This window comes from Lepidochelys olivacea (genome assembly GCF_965140295.1).
Source record: "Lepidochelys olivacea isolate rLepOli2 genome assembly, chromosome: 1".
NCBI lineage: Eukaryota > Metazoa > Chordata > Testudines > Cheloniidae > Lepidochelys > Lepidochelys olivacea.
Window position 1 is genome coordinate 124,528,843 of NC_140411.1, and position 22,217 is coordinate 124,551,059.

The 22,217-nt window shown below is 39.7% G+C and overlaps 1 protein-coding gene across 1 annotated transcript in view; it reads right to left on the reverse strand.

Moving 5' to 3' along the window:
- HERC2 (HECT and RLD domain containing E3 ubiquitin protein ligase 2) overlaps positions 1–22,217 on the reverse strand; it is a 201,604-nt gene that overhangs the window by 122,114 nt on the left and 57,273 nt on the right. The window contains exons 8-21 of the mRNA XM_084623550.1: positions 20,572–20,682; positions 19,422–19,593; positions 18,544–18,717; positions 16,934–17,122; positions 16,091–16,242; positions 14,491–14,648; positions 14,275–14,388; positions 13,130–13,381; positions 11,892–12,085; positions 10,624–10,824; positions 9,695–9,923; positions 9,438–9,562; positions 4,711–4,889; positions 2,231–2,415 (exon numbers count right to left, since the gene is read on the reverse strand). Of these exons, the coding sequence (XP_084479676.1) occupies positions 2,231–2,415; positions 4,711–4,889; positions 9,438–9,562; positions 9,695–9,923; positions 10,624–10,824; positions 11,892–12,085; positions 13,130–13,381; positions 14,275–14,388; positions 14,491–14,648; positions 16,091–16,242; positions 16,934–17,122; positions 18,544–18,717; positions 19,422–19,593; positions 20,572–20,682 (2,435 nt within the window). The remainder of the gene's footprint in view (positions 1–2,230; positions 2,416–4,710; positions 4,890–9,437; positions 9,563–9,694; positions 9,924–10,623; positions 10,825–11,891; positions 12,086–13,129; positions 13,382–14,274; positions 14,389–14,490; positions 14,649–16,090; positions 16,243–16,933; positions 17,123–18,543; positions 18,718–19,421; positions 19,594–20,571; positions 20,683–22,217) is intronic.

Here is a 22,217-nt window from a genome sequence, read left to right on the forward strand (position 1 = left end):
ACCACCTCAATATTAGCATTCAATTAAGAAAACAGAATAATTTATTTTTGACAAAGGATTAAGCTTAAATCCCAGATACTGACTTAAGAGCACAGACCAATCTGAATTTAAATAAAGCCTGCAACCATAACATCTGGAGCTGTAATATCATTAAATCTCCTAAACTAAGTAAGCCATTTCTAGTCTGGTGTGAGGCAGACTTTCAGGGAAGTTTTCTTTGACACTGCTAGAAGTTTTGCTACCAATTTAGTAGGTGTCCTTCTTCCCGCCAAGTCAACATTGTAGCAGCGAGCCAGCACATTTTGAATGTGCTCTGATGCTGCAACCACCATTTTTGTAATGTAATATCAGGTGGCATTAAAATCCCATGGAAGTTTTCAAAAATATAAGGTGGGTGTTTAAACCAGAGTCCAAGCCAAAGTTCAATTTGTATAATTACAGTCTTTCCATGTAATATTTCCAACTTGTTTTAATTTATTATTTTGTACTAAAGCATTTGGGCTATTCTAAATCTATCTCCTTACTGTTTGCCGTTTCCTTTGCCTCCTTCTCAATACACTTGGCTTTGTACCATTCCATTAAATTATCTCTTTTCTTAGAATACTCTCCTAACTGTTGACCATCAAACACCCTCTTCTGTCCTCATTCAAACCCCTTCTTAAAATTCATTTCTTACAAAAATCATCCCTACATTATTAGTCCTACCAGCAATCTCTCCCTACCCTCTTCTTCCTGAATCCAGAATATACACTTTGATTCTCAGATAGCAACACATTCAAAACATGGAATGAATCTTTTTCGTCAGACATTGCTTACATTTGTCGTACTATTTAGTCTTAAGAATAATATTGCTATGCTCTGTTAATTACTGTTTCACACTAAAGGGATTATGTTTTCGTGGTGGAATGCTCTCTCTAGTTTCCAAGGTTTACAGTGTGCTTTAATAGTCTACAGAACTGAAGACATTACAAAAACTTTCAGTCATCATTTAATGAAGTAGATTAAAAAAAAGGAAAAGTGGAACTTTCAAATTCATCACCAAACAGAAGCATAAGCCTTCCTAGTTTACACTTCTGACCTAAGGAACAACCCAGCTAAAATAAACTCAAACAACTCAATATTTCACACTTATCATCCACTTTAATAAAGACAGAGTCACTGCCTGTAAAATACATATATAAAATCGTATTCTCCAACAAGAGGGATCTGAACAAAGCTGTATTTTCTCTAAATTGGAAAAGGCAAAAAACATAATAATTAAAAATAAATTATTGCTGTTCGACTAACCACCTTTCATAACAAAGGACAAAACACAGTTATTGTTACTGCACCACCTAAAAAGCAGATTTAAAAAAAACTGTTCTTGATTAATGTGTCTGTTCTAGGTTAATTCAATTTACTGAAATTAAATACCAATATCAAAAACTAGTTTCAATTAGCCTTTTTCACAACAAACCCTGCTTCACTATGCTAACAGTTAAAATAGCAGTCATAAGAACATAAGAAGGCCACACTGGGTCAGACCAAAGGTCCATCTAGCTTAGTATCCTGTCTTCCGACAGTGGACAATGCCAGGTGTCCCAGAGGGAATGGGTAATCAAGTGATCCATCCCCTGTCATCTATTCCCAGCTTCTGGCAAACAGAGGCTAGCGACACCATCCCTGCCCATCCCGGCTAATAGCTATTGATGGACCTATCCTCCATGAACTTATCTAGTTCCTTTTTTACCATTATAGTCCCAATTTTCATACTTGGGAGTCTAACATTAAGCATCTAAATCCCATTTCAGTGCTTAACTACATATTCTAGGCATCTAAACTACCACTTTGGTGCCCGAATACAGATTTAAGTGCCCAACTGTAAACACCGAAATCTGAAAATTGGGCCTGTTAAATAGGGTACAATCACACCTTTTACATTTTCTCTGACAAAAATTTTACTTACATTTATTAAATGCTAATAGCTTTCTCAAAGAAGGCTGTTTTCTGCTGATGTTCCCGTAACATATGTTTTGACTATTCTGTTTATATTTACAGTTTGTTATATTTCAATCTGCTTAAATGGAAAACAGTTTAGAAAAAACAGTTCTCAAACCAGCGTGCCATGAAGCAAAGGAAACAGTATCTCAATTTACAAAACATTGTCAAACACGAAAATGGTAAATAGCAAACCTGTTTGGTAGCACAGGTATTACAAACAATGCGTAAGCCTTTTAAAAAAACAACGTACCATATGTATTAGGGACCTGCCCAACATTCTCTCCTGGGTAAAGTTTACTAACAAGTAAACGCTGAAAACGTAGCAACAAGTCCAAAGAAGCAGACCTCTCTTTACTGTAATGTTCATGGTCCAGGCAGGAAGAAATGCGACGAGCCACATCTTTTAGCTTGGCTATAGTCTGCGAAGCGATGTTCCTAGTTGGTATAACAGTATTATAAAGCACTTTAAAAGAGCAGCTGGTGTTTCAGTTAGAAGCCTGGAGAAACAAGGATTAAGCTTTCGCTGGGATTTTCTCTAACTGTTGAGAATTAAGACACCTATGCGAGGGTTCACTGGAGAATGTTATTTTTTGGGGGGTAAAATTCCAAAAATATTAGTTTGTTTCTGTAAATGGGACTCAATCACCACACCTTATCTCCACAATTTACTATGAAGCAAAAGATTTAATGATCTGAACAACGTGAAACAGAATGCTATATAGAAGAAAGTTGTGGGGTGGCATATATTTTAAGAGTCCCATTTATGAATGATTTCCTTGCGACACAGTCACATTAAAGTGATAAGTGTTGTAAAAGTTCTCAAATTTTGTCACCCCTTTATTTCTGCTAACCCACTAAGTACTCGCGTGGCTCACAGGAGGTAGCAAGGACCAGGCTTGCTACACTGATTGCTTATCTACAGGAATCCTAAAAATCCGTCTCCCATGGGAAAACATGGGAAAAACACAGAATTTGCATTTTTATGGAGAACCTTGAGTTTTTACATAGTAAAAAAAATAAACACATATAGTAGAATCCCGTGCCCAGCAGCGCACACCCAGGAATATGGGAAATTGACGCTTCAGCCTAGGGCAGCGGGACTCCTGCTGACAGATTTCATTTTAATTGCAAGAAAATGCAGATTTTTATGTTTATCATCAGAGAATTTTGTTGATTTTTTTTAAAATCACAGAAAACTAGGATCCCTGATTATTTGAGACTCCCGCATAGTGGTAAGAATCGAACACCCAACTTTATTCCTCCCTCAAGCCCTAGAATTGACGTGTATCAGAAGTAAGGGGTACCAATATCTCTTTCCAAAGCCAATTCATGCTATTGCTGGATTTCTGCTCTCTCTCTATTATGAACTCTTCACAGTGGAGGATGAAGTACCACAAGGCCTGGGAGCAAAAGAACAACAGCTCTCCCTAGATCTACAAACAACTATTGCAGAGTGCAGCAAGGCCAAGTGACCTCCCTCCGGACTGGAGGGCGAGGGACTACACTCCCCATGGTGGGCAGAGCCGAATACGCTCCGCCCCCCCTTGCTGAAAATACCAGGACAGGACAAGGAATGCAAAGGGATGGCTCATTAGCTTTGTTGAGGAGGAGCCAGGGAAGGAGATGGATGCCTCCACTCTGCTGCAGCACCCTAGAGCTGAATCTGTGCTCTGCAGCACCCTGCCCCCAGGAAGACTGGGCCTGAAGAGGGACTACCATCCGTTGTGTACCCTGAGGAGCCAGAGGACCTGCGAATTATAGAGGTACCAAACCCCGAGGAGGTATGAAGTAGCCCCAAGGAGGTATGAACTGCCTGGCTATCTTGCTGACTGACTCTAGGTCAGCATGTTGCAGCTGGATCCCGGCTGGCCCAGTGGTGGACCACTCCGCCACTGCTAGGGCCCTAGGCTAGGACGTGGTGGAGCTGGGGCAGCAGACTCCCTGCCCAGGCTCCCTGCTTATCTGAGACTCCTGCATAGTGATAAGGAGGCCTGTGTGAATCTACCGTCCATCAAGCTAAGACACTAGACTCGGTTGGTGCTCCCCTAGACGGTATGGATGCTCACCCCTACCTGAACCCCTAGACTGTGTGTTTGCTGGCTGCCTTAGCCTACAAGTTGAGGCTACAGCCTGCTCTGCCTCTCCCAAAGGGCTAGAGCCCCAGACTGTGTGTCCTTGCTGGCTGCTTTGGCCAGGAGGCTTAGGCTACAGCCTGCTCCCTGCTCAGCCCCACCCAAAGGGCTAGAGCGCCAGACTGTTAAGTACTGCCGGTCCCAGCTGAGGGGCTGTGAGCTAAAGACCCGAGGGTAGGGGCAAGAGCACCAGACTGTTATTGTTTGTTTGCCTCTGTTAGATGGACAGAGAACTATAGACTACTTATGGCTCAGCCCCGCCAGCATGAGCCACACCCTAGGGTTACTGCCCAATACAGCAATGCAGAATCGCCTCCCTCCCCACAGGAAAGTGAGGGTCCCCTACACAGGGTCTTCATCTTTTCTAAGCATTAAAACAAAGATAAAACCAGAAAACTACACTAAGGTAAACAGAATAAGCATATGTTCAATATTTCTAGTTTCAGGAGGCAGAAGGACTGATGGGAAAAGACTGAAAGCATACTTGATCACCAGGGCTCATTAACTGTTATTTAGCTCCATGCTTCACAGTAGGATGAATCTAAAGGGATTTTCTTTTGTAAAGACTCAATCATGACATGTTTAGAACAAAGAATACCTCAGTAATTGCTGAATCAGTTGAACCAAAGGTAAACTTTGCTTCCCTGCAGATTCATAGATCCCAGTATTAATAAGGTCTTTGTCTAATGGAGTCCTACTCCTATGAAGTGTTGAAGCATTTGCTTCCTGTTCATCAATTTCTTTTTCTTTCTGGGCTTCTTTTTTTGCCTCAATATCCTACAATACAAAAAACCATTAAAAGTTAAAAGCAAACAGTACATCATCAGTAGACGCCATCATTTATCTCATGGATATGATCATGCTGCTCTGTAAACTCTAAGTAGGAAAACACAGCATAATGGCTCTCACCTATGCCACAAATGAAATTAAGGGTATATCTACTCTGCACACTCCTTTCAGCAGTGTGTAGAACATATACACTACATGCCCCCTCACATGGGAACAAATAAATAAAAAGGGTAGACCATAAGGTACTGCTTAGGTGAGTAAAGATATTCCTGAACCCTGTGAGTATGTACCCTACAGGGCTCTCTTCTCACCCAAACAGTGTCTGCCTTTCTATGCTGCTGTTTTTAGCAGTGTAGTGTCCCAATATCTCCCTGCTGCTGGAGTTTTTTTCTCACTGCAAGGAAAGTCTCCAGGAATGGGGAAAGGCTCTGGCAGCTCACCTCTGGCAGCTCCACCTCGGCAAGCCTTTTCCCACTGCCTCCCCCTGCCAGAGCCTTCCCCTGGCACACGTAGCCACATACCACAGTGTGAATGTAGCCTGATCTAAACTGCAGCATGTAGCTACACATACCTTATACACCACCACAAGAAGTGTGCAGTGTAGACATAACCTAAGTACACCAGACAAGTTTATTTCACATTCCACATTATGCAGACATCTAGCACATTTTCACAAATACAATTTTAAAAGAGAATTTCCTACTTGCTAAACCTTTCCACCAACGCAGGCTAATGGGTAATGCCTCCCCTATACATGTTTCACCCATGAGAGCAAACAATGAGAAGTTTGCATTTTGGCATGCAGTTAGGCTCCACACACTTCCACCAGCTTCTCCAAAGATTACTCCCAATGAAAACTGAAAACTTTTCACAAGAGAAGAAAACAGTTCACCTCTTAAAAGGTAAACTCATATGTTAATATAGAGGGATACTAATACTAAACCTTTAGCTCGGTCAAAAAAAGGCAGGTATCTTAACTGGAAGCTGAAACTCCACGAAATTGACAGGTAAGATTTTTTTGTGTGTAAATGGGCAGCGTATGACTGCTCTTTTGTAGGCATCAGCTCTACATGAGGCAAACAGCACCTGGCCCATATGAACTGGAGGACCGGCAAGCCCTGATTCTTTGTTTCAGAAGAACCAGGTGTCTAGGTGTCTCTAGTCTGAGTTTCTGGAAAAACAGATTGAAATATTCTCTGCGAACACTCAGATTATGCCATATCCTCCTTTTTTTGCCCTGAATCCAGAGCAGAAATTAATCAAAGGAGTATCATAGTTGTGGTGAAAAGATGACAAACTTGAAAAGAAAAATAAGGCACATGAACAGGACCATTTTATCCTAATGGAAGAGCATACAAGGAGATCCAAGGGACAGTTAGTCTTTCCCAACATTCTGATCAAGGTAATTGTCACCAACACCTATTCTCTATATGATAAAAGAGAGGAGAATAGAGTTCAAAGGCAGAGTGACACAGGTCATGAAGAACAGGCTGAGCTCCAGCATGAGATATAAGACCTAGGAGGAAATCAAAAACACGCTAAGTCTCATGGGGAATGGGAGACTAAGGGGGGAGAGCCTCACTTCTTCTAATGGCAAAAAGGGCTGATGCTTGAACTCTCAAGGAAGCAAGTGAGAGGCCTTTATTAAAGTATAGCTGTACAAAACAAAGAATGGTGAGAAGGTCAGACTAACTGAAAAAAATTCTGGAGACCGCAAAGTGTCCCAACTATAGTATACTATGGAGATTCTCTTCCTACAGGACAGCAGCATCTCTATGACTTTTTTTTAAGTTTTCAGTTTATTTAAAAAGCTTCTCTCATAAGCCAGGAAAACAGACTAAGAAAAAAAAAAGTGGTGCATGAAGGGTCAGTACATCCTATTACAGTAGGGATTTTGAAAAAAAAAGAGTCTGTGTCCTCAAGACACTTAATATAGTCCATATAAAGAAGTCCTTCAATGGCTCAATATGTGAAATTATGGCCATATCTACACTACGGGCGCTACAGTGGCTCAACTACAGCGCCATAGCTATGCCATTATAGCGCCATATGGCAGATGCTTCCTACAGCAATGTGGAGGAGGGGAGGGGAGGATTTCCCATCACTGTAGGAACTCCACCTCCCCAAGCAACAGTAGCTAGGTCAACGGCAGCATTCTTCCATTGACCTAGCTGGGGCTACACAGGAGGTTAGGTTGGCATAGCTGTTGCCCTCAGGGGAGTGGACTTTTCACATCCCCTGAGCACTGTAATTAAGCCAGCCTGACTTAATCTTGATTTATTTTTCTTAAGACTTTGCACAGCAGCAGGATCAGGGAAAAACAAACTACATGTTAATACCATGGGACCAAGAGAGATTGCTGCATTACTTGTAGGCAATCTTGGAATTTACCTACTTCTGGTTCCAAAGCAGTCAGAAGATACTATCTAAGAAGTTGCATTCCCCTCACAAAAGAAACAGCATGCAAGTTTCTTTCTCTCAGGACATGCATATTTGGTAGGCCTCATGTTTTTCTTCCTTCCCAGGAAAAAAAGAAAAGATCCCTGCAGCAAGGCTTTCCCTGACAGTTCATGCATTCGACCACTGCCATGCTATCTATAAGTACAGATGCTGTGTAGCTTGCTGCTTAAGCAAGATCTATTTACAGCTCTGGGCTCATGGACTAAGCACCTTCAGTCATTCTCACATGTAGCGTGTTCTCCATTCTGGTGGATTTCATTCAAAAGGTCAGCTGAAGCCAGAATGGGCAAACCCTTCAATGACCAAGGATTTCACTCATCACAAGGATATCACTACATATCTAACTCATCAGAATGGATCCTTGAGAAGAACTCAAATGGAGCTGGCCTCATGAGCTCCATTTTAATGGTGCAGTAGAACATAACATCTATAGCTTATCTATCTCCTGTAGTACTATCCTAGAGTGTGTAGTTTAAGGATTAAGGAAATACGTTTTTAATGCTGTACTAGACTGTTGTTCTGGATCTGGGGGTTTCAGATTGAAATTCATAGAATATCATAGAATATCAGGGTTGGAAGGGACCCCAGAAGGTCATCTAGTCCAACCCCCTGCTCGAAGCAGGACCAATTCCCAGTTAAATCATCCCAGCCAGGGCTTTGTCAAGCCTGACCTTAAAAACCTCTAAGGAAGGAGATTCTACCACTTCCCTAGGTAACGCATTCCAGTGTTTCACCACCCTCTTAGTGAAAAAGTTTTTCCTAATATCCAATCTAAACCTCCCCCACTGCAACTTGAGACCATTACTCCTCGTTCTGTCATCTGCTACCATTGAGAACAGTCTAGAGCCATCCTCTTTGGAACCCCCTTTCAGGTAGTTCAAAGCAGCTATCAAATCCCCCCTCATTCTTCTCTTCTGCAGACTAAACAATCCCAGCTCCCTCAGCCTCTCCTCATAAGTCATGTGTTCCAGACCCCTAATCATTTTTGTTGCCCTTCGCTGGACTCTCTCCAATTTATCCACATCCTTCTTGTAGTGTGGGGCCCAAAACTGGACACAGTACTCCAGATGAGGCCTCACCAATGTCGAATAGAGGGGAACGATCACGTCCCTCGATCTGCTCGCTATGCCCCTACTTATACAGCCCCTACTTATACATTCCAACTGGACAAGGTTACCAGTAACAGTGGCTTTCACATTTTGGTAGTGTGACTCATACTTTGTAACAAATGTTACGAATAAAGAAGTTCAAGTTTCAGAGATTGCTGCTTACTATTTATGGAGTTTTTGAACTAAGATGCCTAACTAAAAGTGAACTGCTCTGCAGGAGTCCTTCAGAGATCAAAGGCCATTTCAAGTCTGGCATGTGGAATTCACGTTTATGCATTCTTCTGCAGAAGCCACAGCAATAGGTGCTGCATATCTGACAGGTGGTTTTATACACTGTGCCTCACTTGAAAATAGTCAAATATACTCACTATTCATTTAAATTTCTATCGAATTTATACGTAAACCTGAAATGCAAGCCGTAAATTACTATTATGCTGGGGGTTAGGTGAAGCCTCATCGAAGATGATGGTACTAAGAGCCATCCTTCATTCAAGATAGAAGAAAGAAGCAGTTAAACTCCTTTTGGAGTAAGGTAACAATAGGACCCACTGCCAGAAATACAGGCCAAATGCAAGGCCAGTCAGGAGCTGAGCCACGTGGATGGAGGGACTTAACTTAGGGCTGAATCCAAAATACAGAGGTCTGGGTTTTGTTTCGGAGGATGTATGTGTGTCTGAGCACACGCAGCCAGAAACACCACACAAGTAGGCAGAAGGTAGCAAGATGGCAGCAGAAAGCCAAGGACAACCAGAGAAGCACTTGTAGTGTGACCCTGAGAGAAAACTAAGAGAGCTTTTTGGATAGTGTTGGCTGGGAAGAGAGGCTTGCAATGCTGAGCAAGAAAACTGCCCTCTGTCTGATGTAAGCCTGTCTATTTGCAAAGAATTTACACCAAGTCTTGTAAACAATTGTATTATATGCATCTTATTCTATTTACATAGTAAATGGTAATATTGTTGAAATATACCTGAATTTCTGCAGTGATAGCAGCATTTAAAGCAGACTCTAAACCTCCATCAGCCATCAAACTGCCCACCAAGAGGTCAATCATAAATCGACGGCCTGGATTTACATTCATTTCATTTCCTGAAACTAACAAAACAGAACAAACATTTAGTGGTCTAGAAATTCAGATGTTCATTTCATTTCCTGAAACTAAGAACAGAACACACACACTGGACTAGATATTCAGACACCAAACAGTTTTCCATCATTAAACCATACCTGCACTGGGTAAGAGAGCTGAAAGAGCCCTAGCTCGCTCCTCTGCTGTTGGCAGCAACACAGACCACCCACTCTGCAGCACTGCTTGAGCAGCTGACTGTACAGTATTAAGAACTCCAGCATTACTTGCTAAAGTTACCACTGACTGTTTCAGGCTATTCAACAAGACGCTGCCTAAACCCAAGCCAAGGCACTCTGGATCAACCTGGTGACTGATGGCAGCATGTAGCTGAAAGAAAAAGAATCAGTTTCATTTAGCGGTGACATAAGAAATGAAGTTGGACAAAGTCAATCATGCAGACACTGAATACAAATACGTCTACTGGTCTAAATACTGGTCTAAATTTATTAGAAATAAATTGCAAAGCTAAAGTAAAAATACAATTACACCCAAGTAATATATACACTAATCTCAGCCAGTATCTCAGGATATCTAGTGAGCAATAATTACTTCAACTTAGAAATTACCTAAACATCCCTGTACACACCGTTCTGTATTATCATGGACATAATGTACTTCTAGCTTCCTAAAGATGTCCAGATTTGCCCCAAACAGGAAACTCATTTTTAAGAAGGCAAATTTACACACTGAAAACCCAAAGCCTTTTCAGCAAGTGGTATATTCAGCACATATCCAAGATTAGTCAATTTACATTTTAGTTTTACAGTTCATCTTAAATCAAATGCAAGAACTGTTTAGAAAACATTAAACGAAGAAAGCAAGAAAATTCATGGTTAGGACTGAAAACCCACCCTTAGCTTTCCACCTTTTGGAACTAAGATGCAGGAATAGCTTGTTGTAATGTACCAATTTAATTTTAAGTGAACAAAAATGTTTTAAACACTTAAAAGCCCCTATCTTCTTCCAACCAATTTACTGAAGCATTTTATCTGAGTGAGAACTCAGACACATAAGAAAGCTACAGTACCTGAAGTCTGAGAAGATTTAAGGTTGCAACAGCCATACATTCCTTCTCTTGTGGTGGTGGCCAGTCAGAGGTGCCATCCATTCCCTCAGTCACTTGTCTCAATAGGAGATCTAGCTGTTCAAATGTCATTGGGCAAACATCCACCACAAACGGCACACGCAAACCAATGGACCATTCAGAACAAGATGACCAGGCAAAACTCTATGTACGGAAAGGAAGAGTAACAGTTACTTTCTCTCTAATCAATGATAGGCCTATTATGAGATACCAGTGCTTTATTTAAGGAACTAGGCTCAGGAGCTATATTGTGACTTTAGATTTTTGATGAGGTGCAGGATGAATGCAGCTGTGGCTCAATTCATTTACATCATCAAAAAGTGCTCCCCTCTTGCCAACAGCTAAAGGTGTCCAACAATCTCAAAAAATTACTATTTCCTATCATATTTCTCAGAGCCCTTCTATGCCAGTCCATACATCCTTCTTCAATTTTGTTGGTGGAAAAGTAGGGACTGATTAATTCTTAAAACCTATACTAGCAATTGCTAATGTTGTTAAATGCTATTGCTCAGGAAGTCTTACTGACAGGGAAGGCCAGCTAGGCCTTTTTTGGAGAAGCAACTACAAACTAACTGGGTTGTTTTTTGTGTGTCTCCATCTGCTGGTGTCACGAAATATCCACGTGTCACAGCTGGTACAGGAACCATTTAGACCAGTGGCGCGCAAGACATTCTCTAGGGGAAAGGGGAGGTTTAAAGAAACTTCGGCCTTTTGCCCCTTTAAAAAAACAATCATACAAATAAAAGCACAGGTTGGCTTATTTTCAACAATTTGGTAAGTTTCATAACTACAGTAGGCCTACTATACCTTTAAAATTAATTTTGATTCTCATTTTAAAACTCATTTAATATTTAATAATTGATATTAAAAGAAACTAGCAACATATAGAATAATAGTTGAGAGCCCAGGACCTCTCGCTTGAGTCAGACACTCAAAACACTAATCGAATGGTCTCATCTCTGTGTTTCCCCTCCACTTTCCAGCATGAAAAACAGTTTCAGGTTACAATTAATGGGGTGGGGAGAAGCGGGGGTGTGGGGGTGGGAACGACAATTTCTGTGAATGGTAAAGTGGGGGGGACACAACTGGAAAAGTTTACGTACCACTGATTTAGGCCATAGGGAGAAGTAGGAATTAAATTACTGTCCTACACTCATCTAAATCCATGGACAGGGCTGAAGACAAATCTGAGTAACAGATTCAAAGTTTACCTGGGCAGGCCCACAAGCAATTCCAACAATGTGCTTTCTGTCTAATCCTGGGAGAGCAGTAGGCTCTGGTTTGGTGATCCTCAAAGTATCAAAATGCTGGCACTGATCATTGCTCCCCCAGCTGTGCACTTCACTATCCTCCGTCAGTGCCAAGCAATGGGTAGATCCAGCCGCCACATCGACCACTTTTTTCCCTGATAGCAAAAAGTGGACAAATATTAAAGTGTGCTTACTGCAAAGATTACATGCATTTTTAACAGGAAGACCATGAGTGGAACAGCTTTTGTGTTTCAATCACCACCAACTACTAAATCTACAATTAAAAATTAGCAGAGTTAATATGTCAAACTGCAGTTTTACCTTTCACCTCAATAAACTGGAAGAGCCAATCCCAAAAAAATCAGAAAAGTTTAAAGAGACTTAAGCTATCTGAAGTGCCAATGTATATAAGGCTGCAAAAATCCTGTGTTATTTTGCATCCATTCAGTTTAGTTGTTGATTTAGAAGAGTTTGTTGGCATTTCCACTATTAAATGGAAAAGTGACTAGACAGCGTCACATGCTGAAGTTAATTGGTGCTGCCACCGCAACTCAGAATTTTTCAATTAGATGACCTAATCACAGTAGAAATGCAATGGATCAATATGTCAATTACAAAGATTTGTAATACCCACTTCATAATACTGTCTTTTCTCATCTGCCCTAACCGTATTTCAGGTTTGTTTTTAAAAAAAAAGTAGGCAACAACTTTTGGCTCTTTTCTGAGCCAAACATGCGAACATGCTTAACTTTAAGCACATGAGTAATCCCATGGTTCTCAACAGTTCTATTCATGCATGTAAAGTTAACCATGTGCATGTTTACAAGATTGGAGCCTAATTTTTATACACAAAAATTCTTCAGTCAGGCTACGTGAGAAAAGTAGTAGGAATAAAGAGAAAGCCAAGACTATAAAAACAAGAATTTTCAAGTATTAAAAGGTTTTAATAGAGTAGCATAATGAGTCTGTTGGAATAACAGAAGTAAAATCTCAGATAAAAGGCAAAGGGGTGGCAAATATATTTACTGTTAAATACAAGTAAGCTACAATTTGACATCAATGAGAGTAGTGGTGAAATTCTTTAAGTTAGGATACAATCTATGATAAAAAAAATTTTCCACCAAAAACTAAGTACTTTTGACATTTTCCAACTTTCTAGTTATAAAGAACTGTGATTGCCAATTTTGTGTTACACTTACCTTGCAAGCCTTCCAGCAGTTTAGGATATCGAACATGCTCTTCTGTTCCATGCCCAAGCCTCTGATTGTCACCTTTCCCCCAGGAGTAGACCTGCCCATCTTTTGTTAAAGCAACAGAAAACTGACTCCCACAGCGTACTTTCACAACATCCAGGTCCTGAAGCTTTTCTATCAACTTGGGAGTCTTGCAACCATCACTGCCACCTCTTCCTAGCTTCCCGTAATCTCCATCACCCCAAGACCACACCTGGCCTAGAAAGGAAGACATTACACTGATCTTTCAGGTAAGTTACATATATTGACAAAAATTAGTAAATTATTCAAATTAGAGCTTTTGGAATTCACCTAAGTATACCCATATGATGAGTCTCCAAAAAAATTCAGAGTTCACGCATGCTCAGTATAGACTTGTTAGAATTTGGCAGCTAAATTCTTTGAGGATTCTGTCTGTACTGAGGATGTTCCAGCCCAGAGCTCAAGGGATTGAGCAAGATTTTCCTTGCAATTTCTCTTCCTGGCTGATCCAAGCTGCTGTGGCCCAGGCACAGGAACTGAAAACAGGGAGAGGCTCTCCTGTGCCTTCAGTGCTGCCCCTGTTGATGTTCAGGCAGCAGGAAGGAGAAGGAAGAAGCTACACTGAAATGCATAATTGTGAGAAATGGGAGGCTGGATGGAAGCACAGTGGCAGGAGGGCAGGACCCAATGGTGCTCTGGTGAAAGGCATAGGATAGAGTTATGCCTATCCAACAGGGGTATGTTACAATTGTACTCTGACCACTTCAAAGAAGTTTAAATCTCAAAAACAGTACTGGAAGTCTAGGTAGGTAAAAGATATTTTTGTGAAAAGGAGGAATATACAGCAGAACAGCTGGTGAACTGAAGAGATGTCTGAAGAAGTCTGAGTAACTATACAACTGGAAAGAGTAGCAAATTATATAAATTTAGTGCTTAACTTTTTTCCTTTACTAATACTTTCAATTCTTAAATATGTATTAAAATATAAAATAATCACCTAGAGACTATTCTTCAAAACCACTTTCAGTTTGAGATTCTCTTATAAAATTCATTTTATGAACGTTAAGCATAAGACCTGCACCACAAATGTCTTCCTAATGACACTAAAGACAGCAAGTTTGGCCACTAACCATTTTCAGTCACTGCAAGAGTCTGAGCATCTCCACTTCCACAGGCTACATCAATAACCTTCAGTCCTTTCAGCCCAGTGACCAGCATTGGGATAGTCTGATCTTCACTGGAACCTTCAAAACAAAAAATAATCACTTTGTCAAAAATACCCAAGAGACAAATATTTAAATTTTCACAAACGGAACACCGTTCTTTAACAAATTAGAGGAACATACCATGTCCCAGTCTGCCATAGTTCCCTCGTCCCCATGTATACAACTCTCCCTCAGCAGTGATGGCTGCGCTGTATGTACTTCCACATGCAATATGAACAACATGTTTCCCAGCCTGCTTTCCAGATAAAGCAGATATCATCTTTGGTTCTTCTAGGGGCCTATTTAGAGAGAAGACAAGAGTCTCAAACAGGTAACCTGATAAAGTAATTATGTGAAATGAGCTGTGGTAACCTGTCTGCTAGAAAATAAACTGATCATCCCTATCACAACTACAAACCTTACTGACTGCCAGAGACAGCAAGATATAAACGTACCTGTAAGGAAAATTAAGGTTGAGGCTGATCAATAATAAACACAATATGCGAAGCACTGTGGAGAAGTTTACACTGCAACTGCCTGTGACATACTAAAGTCTGATAACTAGTATTTTTACCTCCAAATAAGTCAGTCCAGTGGTTTACACAAGCACTATACTTCACTGTGGAAAAAAAATGAACTCTAGTTGCTGTATCTGAACAACTCCTTCCCTGCTACTCTCAGGCCCAAGACAGGAGTACTTCCTTACCCTATGACGATATGTCACCGCCGTGGTGAAACGCTTATCACCTCTGGGATACACAATTCAACACACAAGTATTCAAGTACACCTCTACAGGATACTGCATGGAAAACACTAGTTCAGCTACAGAACAAGACACTCACTCCTACTTTCTGGGCAAAATAGAGCATTGCAATGTTACTGTTTAAACACAGGAAAAAAGGGAATGGGGAACACACAACAGTCTGCATTTGCACTGAACCATTCTGAAACTGATTTTGCAAGTAAATAAGAAGGGCAGAGGGAGGATGTAATTTTACAGTTGATAATACATGCATGTGCTGTTCTGAAGTTGGATTGTTGTAAAGGACATTTTGGATTACTCAGCATCAGATTTCATAAGTGGAGCTGGATTTCTTGAAGATCCTTATGTTAACATTGGTTAACACATTAAATACATTTTTTTGTTATTTTGTATAGCCAAAAATCAGTATTCAACTGAGACAAATATCCTTAAAAGACCTCCTAGAAAATTCCAGTGCATGGTGAGTTGATCTAAGCTAAGCAGGCTACAAGTAGAGTTGTATAGGAATACGTTCTGGAGGAATCTTATTCATGACATTCCCTTCATACATGTTCATTGTTGTCTAAAATACATAAAAAAAAAAACTTAGTTTTCTCTCTCTCTCTCTTTTTTTTTTTTTTTTTAAAAGAGGGAAACTAGCTCTTTCCATTGCCATTAACAGCAATTTATTTGCTGGTCTAATCATGACAACATAGTTAAGACAAAATCTAAAGGAATGTATGTTTGTAAACCATCTTGCATTGCTTAATTTCTTATCAACATTTGAATGATACATATGTACTGGAGGACGTGAACAACCATAGCATACTATGTTATCTTTTGCCTATTGTCTTTTCACTGTAAGTGGCTGTGTTTCAGTAACACTTACTAAATGTCTGAATATTTAATCCTACCTTAGTTTCTAACATTAAAGTAGAATATCTGTAAATACATTCTATGCTTAAGCTGGTGAGTCAATGGTATTTTATTACACATACACTGTGTCCCCATGGCCTAGTCTTCCACCATCTCCACAACCCCAAGAGAAAACTTCTCCAGTTGCTGCCAAGGCAAGATAGTGATGACCATCTGAATGTGCTGCAATCTTCACAATATTTCTAGAAGCAAGACTCTGCACCAGCTGTGGTCCCTGTAAATTAGTTAGAGACAACGTACAAAGAAAAGTTACTTATGTTGCTCAGAGTGTTGAAAAAAACTTAGACAACTTGATAATTAGATTTTTCCCAATAAGGCCTTACTTCAAAGCTGTCCATTCCAGCATTAAATTAATGAAACCAGAGAACCATGCCAGAAGTTCAAATCCAATATCTGGGCTTGGTAAAAGACAGAGGATGCTCTGGAGCTCTCATTTTGTCCCATCCTTATAATGCATGTAATATATATTAAACTGGCTTTTGTCTGATCATTTCAGATAGTCTTCGCTGCATATTTTTCTGTTTTAGTATAATTTTGTTTAGGGAATTAATGCTTAGGCAGTGGTAGTCAAAACATTTATTAGCTTAAATGCACTTCATGCTAAGCAATTGCCATGTTATATGGAAAGAAACGGCAAAGCAAGACCACTGGAAAAGAAAAAGGGCACTGTTCATGAGGCTGGATTGTTGCGAGCACCATAACAAATATTTATAACGTAGGAAAAATTCTTAACATGGCAAACAAAGGTGACAAGCCATTGCTCCTGAGGGTTCAAAAACAAGGATTTTAAGATTAGCAGCATCATATTATCTCCACTACACATCTGAATTATTAGAAAGAACAATCTCATAGCAGCATATTTTATAGAAAATGGTATGCTTAGTATGGATGTAAAAATCACCTACCAGTGTGTCACTGTTGTATGCCTGCGTGTAAACTCGTCCATTTCTAGATAAGATTAAAAAACGTTTCTCTGCACAGGCAACTTGAATAACTCCGAGATTGGCAAGTCCTTCACACTGAATTGGACCACTCACATTAGCATAATATTTCCATCCTATTAAACCCCAACCTATGACTTCTTGCAGAGATCCCTGTAAGACACAAAGCTAAGTAAGAATTTACAGTTCACTACACAACTTAAAACGCAATCACCAGTGTATTTTTTTCTAATAATTATGCTGCTTCAACAATACTTCAATCAATCAGTATGCATGGTAGCTGTAAATGTAAGACAACAATGAACCTTACCTATTAATAAGTTATTAAAAATAGTCTCACACATCACAATCTCATAGGAAGATACCATAAGTGGGTGAGGTAATATCTTTTATTGGACCAATTCTGTTGGTGAGAGAGACAAGTTTACAAGCTACAATGAGCTGTTCTTCAGGTCTCGGAATGGTACTCAAAGTGTCACAGCTAAATACAAGGTCGAACAGATATTCTTGTGTTTCGCTGTATCTGTTCGACCTTGTATTTAGCTGTGACACTCTGAGTACCTTTCCCAGACCTGAAGAGCAGTTGTGTAGCTCAAAAGCTTGTCTCTCACCAACGGAAGTTGGTCCAATAAAAGATATTACCTCACACTCCTTGTGTCTCTAATATCCTGTGACCGACATGGCTACAAGAACACTGCTTACAGAATATACCATAAATATTTATAGCAAGTATGTAGAGAAGATCTTTCAACCAGTGAAGTTATATAAAAATTTGAGGGTTTCTTTAAATTGCTACTATATCGGAGCAGTCTGACTTAAACATTTAAGAAATTTGGTCTTGACCATTTACTTTGATGGGCACTAGGAATAGTACATTTATGGGGCAGGATCAGCCATCAGTTTTGGAGAATGACTTACTTGTCATTCTGTAGAAACCTTTGGCAGATGGGTAGACCAGTAACAATGGCTCCAGAATAAGCCACATTCCGATAACCCCGGCGGTACTGGGAGGAGGGGATAAGAAAAAGGGAAACAGAAGACTAAGATCCCACGGCTGAAAAAGTAGCTTGGAAAACAAAAATAAAGAGTATAAGAGGATTTTCCTCATTCCACTGAAAGTATTAAACTCTTTGGTACAGTCCATATATGTTTATATCCACTATAGGATATCATTCAGATATTACTCCTGAACTGCTTATACAACTTTGGATTCTTTTAAATTGAATTACAGAAATTCTGAAAAAAGTTCTAACTATAAAGAGATTTCAATCTTAAATTATACCTTACCTCCCTGGTCAGATACCTTGTTTGGCTATGGCCAAACATGAGGAAAAGAGGCAGGGAGGTTAAATACTCAGACTACTATAATCAGACAGCTATGCATTGTGGAAATTCACTTTAGACACTCTGTATGAAAATATTTTAAAACCAATCGTTACACTTCTCTGAGCATGGTCAGCTAAGTAAACTGATGATTTATTAAAATCATTGAATTGTTTTTCTTGGATAGTTTAAAGAGTAAACTAATTTTCCATCTACATACAATCATTTTATTTGAGAGTATATGAGATTACCTTATGAGATGTAGGAGAGCTACACTGTGGAGGCATACATGGAGTGGCCAGGCGATCTAAGTGGGCCATGATCACAACTGCCGTTTGTCGTAGATCAATAGCTAGCTCGTTGTCCTGTGGTAAAGTCAGATACCTCAGAAAACTCTCATTGGGACTCAGGGAGTAGGACAGCATCTAAGAAAGCAAAGAAAAGCAGTTAAAAATATAAGAAAGTTAAAAACAGGAAAATATTCAGAGTACTTTTTACACACCCGATACGTTCTTTTCCCTTATTTCTCTAGATACAGACATGGCCTATTTTGTGGATACTCAGCATCTGTAATTGCTATAGAAGTTAATAAGGGACTCAGCATCTGTATATACTATTCCTTCTTCATGCAAGCAACAATTTTAATTATATATATATACTCTGAGAAATACACTATTAAATTGTGTTTATTACCACCGAGTAAGCCACTATTTCAGTAACAGAAATTGATGTTACCTTTGTATCAATTGTGCTATTCTGTACTTCACAATAAAATTTAAGAATGTAATGATGTTTCAATAAAACTCATGGGAAAAGTTAAATGTTCAAGAAAATTAATCCACAGAGTTGTAGTACCACATAAAAACTGTTTCTACAACAAAATCTAAAATGCAGTATTTATTTCAACATACTACAAACTTCTAATCTGCCATCCGGAGATAATGCAAAACTTACATACTGTTATACAACAGTTGTATATGTATCTTGATGTGTAAGTTACTACTACAAAAGTGGAGTTACAAACTTTAGAAGAGTAACAATGAGTGTCTATACTTGATTGCTAAACAACATGACACAAATAATTGGATACTAGATAGAATTTACCTGATAAATAAACACACACATATACCTGAATCTCATCCTCGGCGTTAGGTATGTCTTTATTACAGATTATGCTCTGAAACCTTTGCAGCAAAGGTAGAAGGGGTGCACTTGTTCCTTGTGCAGATCGCTCATTATCTGTTTCCCTTGTTCCATTTTCCCAGAGTTGAAGCAGCAACATAACAGCAGACAACATTTGGCTGAAAGAGTAAGTTTACCATCTCTGTTGTAAGCACTCCTACAGAAGTTATTTGAAGTTCTACATTAAATCAAATTTTAGAAGATATGCATATTTAGTAGTATAAAACCTGGATTTTTTATTCAAATAAAACATACTGAAAATGGATTCTGCAACATAATATATATAATAAATTGAAAGTTGCATGAAAATATTTTTTGGAGTTAAGGGGTATTGGGGCAGAATCTACTCAAAGATAGCTCACTTAAAACCTTTGCTGAGTTGAGGGTCCCCCCCACCAAACAAAAGGGTCAAAGTGAAGTACAGTTTTTGAAATTTTGAGGTTTTTTTTTTTTTAGTTTTGGTGTGCGTGCAAGTTTTAGCTTTGATTATTCAGTATTATTTGGTTATTGACTAAATGTATCCTTCGCTGGTATAAATCAGCACAGCTCCACTGGCTTCAATGGAACTATACCACTTATACCAGATGAAGATCTGGACCAAATGTCCACAAAAAAGTATTTCAGGATAGTTTTAATGTACCTTCACCTCCTTTCTTGCGAAGTTTTAGCTACATAGGAATTGCTATTTTGGCTCAGAACAGTGATCCATCATTGACCACAGACAGATCTTGATGATTCACAGAAATATGAAAGAAGTCTTCTAGCAGAAAATTATCTAATAGACTTCCCTCTAAAATATGTTTCTTTCTAGTCCCCATCAGTTAAATTGGCTTAGACCCTGAAGCATGAGTGCTTAGTATTCCCTAATTTTCTATCTATATTTCACCCTTCACGATAGGAAATTATGGTTAAATCCTGGCCCCACTGACATCAATGGGAGTTTGCCATTGACTTCACCTCTAATCATTAAGGAGAGAACCCATAGGTGTTGCATCAAAATGTTAACATTGAACTAATGTAAACTAAATCCCAAGAATTGCTCAGGACATTTTAATACGCACTCTTGTTTGAGAGCAGAAAAGTGCTTCATTTCTCACCTTAGTGTGCCCCTCTGTACTGCCAGCTCTAACAATATAGCAAGTGCCAAGTGCTGGTCTTGTAAAGGAATGTTGGCTGGCCCTTTGGAACTTGGAGCTCCATGTACATCACTATTTAAAAAAAAAAAATTGAAGATGCAGAAATTAATGTTTGCAGCATTAACACATTACATGAAGTTTACAAAGAAACCAGTGGGAAAAAACAAAACATATCTGCGCAACTCTAGTGTCTGCAAGGTGCTAGAGGATGTCAAAATTTATAGGAAGACTATAAGCTTTTGGGGCAGAAAAATATCTAGGAAAACAGGCTGAGGATGAAGCATAAAGAATTGACTTTTGGGGAGGTGCTGAGGTTTATTTTTAAAATAAATAACTATCCTCAACTACGATGCTTTTCAGCTGTGCTGATAAGAGTGCCGGTTTCAATCCATGTTATCTGTGTGTTCAATTTTTGGAAAGTGGTGAACAGCAAAGACCAAAAACATCTGTTTCAGGTGACCTAATTACTATGGTTCCTTTGACAACAAGAGACCCAAAAGCCATAGTGGCACATACAGCATCCAGAAGCATCCTTAGGTCCACTTCCTCTTGAGTACTGCACAAGTCTTGGACTTAACACTTCTACTGGTGATGGACTTTGGTCCTTCACCATCTGAAAAGCCTTGAAGCAAGAAAAACTGCTTATGCTGCATTTTGAATCATATATTCACAGAGGAATTTTACAAGTGATTGCTTATTGGATGCCATGTTTAGAAACTTTTTCCAAAGAGGCACAGGGCCTCCACCAATCACCTGCTATTTCCCGTATCCAGAGCCATCCCTTGGATAGGATGAATCAGGGCAACCGCTCTGGGTCCCGCGCTTTGGGGGACACCACGGGACTGTGTGATTGGCCAGCACAGTCGGTCCCGGAAGAGACAAATCTGTCAGTTCCACCCCGGGCCCCACAACCCCCTAGGGACAGCCCTGCCCGTAGCCAACCTTATATCCTGTCCAGCACTCTCTTTGCAGTTTTCAGAGTTACTATTGTCATATCTGTCAAAAACTTCGATTGAAGAATTAGCTTTTCAAATCCTTTGAGGACCTGCCTCAAATACTCAGCAGCCAACTCATCGAATGTGTGGAATGCGTCATCATTTGTACGACAGCCTTGGCATCCCATTTATACACTGGAGGTTCTTTGTTGCATGCTCTTAGCGCATGGATTTTTTTAGATTGAGATTCCAGCTGATGCCCTCATTCAGTTTTGTCTGTTCTTCTCATAGTTCCATCAGCATGGAAGAGGGACACAGGCAGCACAGGTCTTATTGGGTGACTAAGAACAGTTGACATTGAATCATCAAATGCACCTCTCACAAGTTTCTTCATTTGTTCTCCATAAACATTGCTATTTTCAGCAGAGACTTCTCTACACCTGACATTACATGTAGTCCAACAGATATGTTGATAAGCACCTCTGCATGAGATTCAGGGTCGAATGAATTTGTCATATTGCTGATGACATGGTTGGTAAGAGCTGTAATGTATTCTTCATCCCTCTTCAGTGCATAGGCTAGGACTTGTTTGTGAACTTAAGTCTTCACTACTTCTTGGTAGGCTACTTCTTTCTCTCAGCTTTTCCATATTCATAATAAGCTGTGTATTCT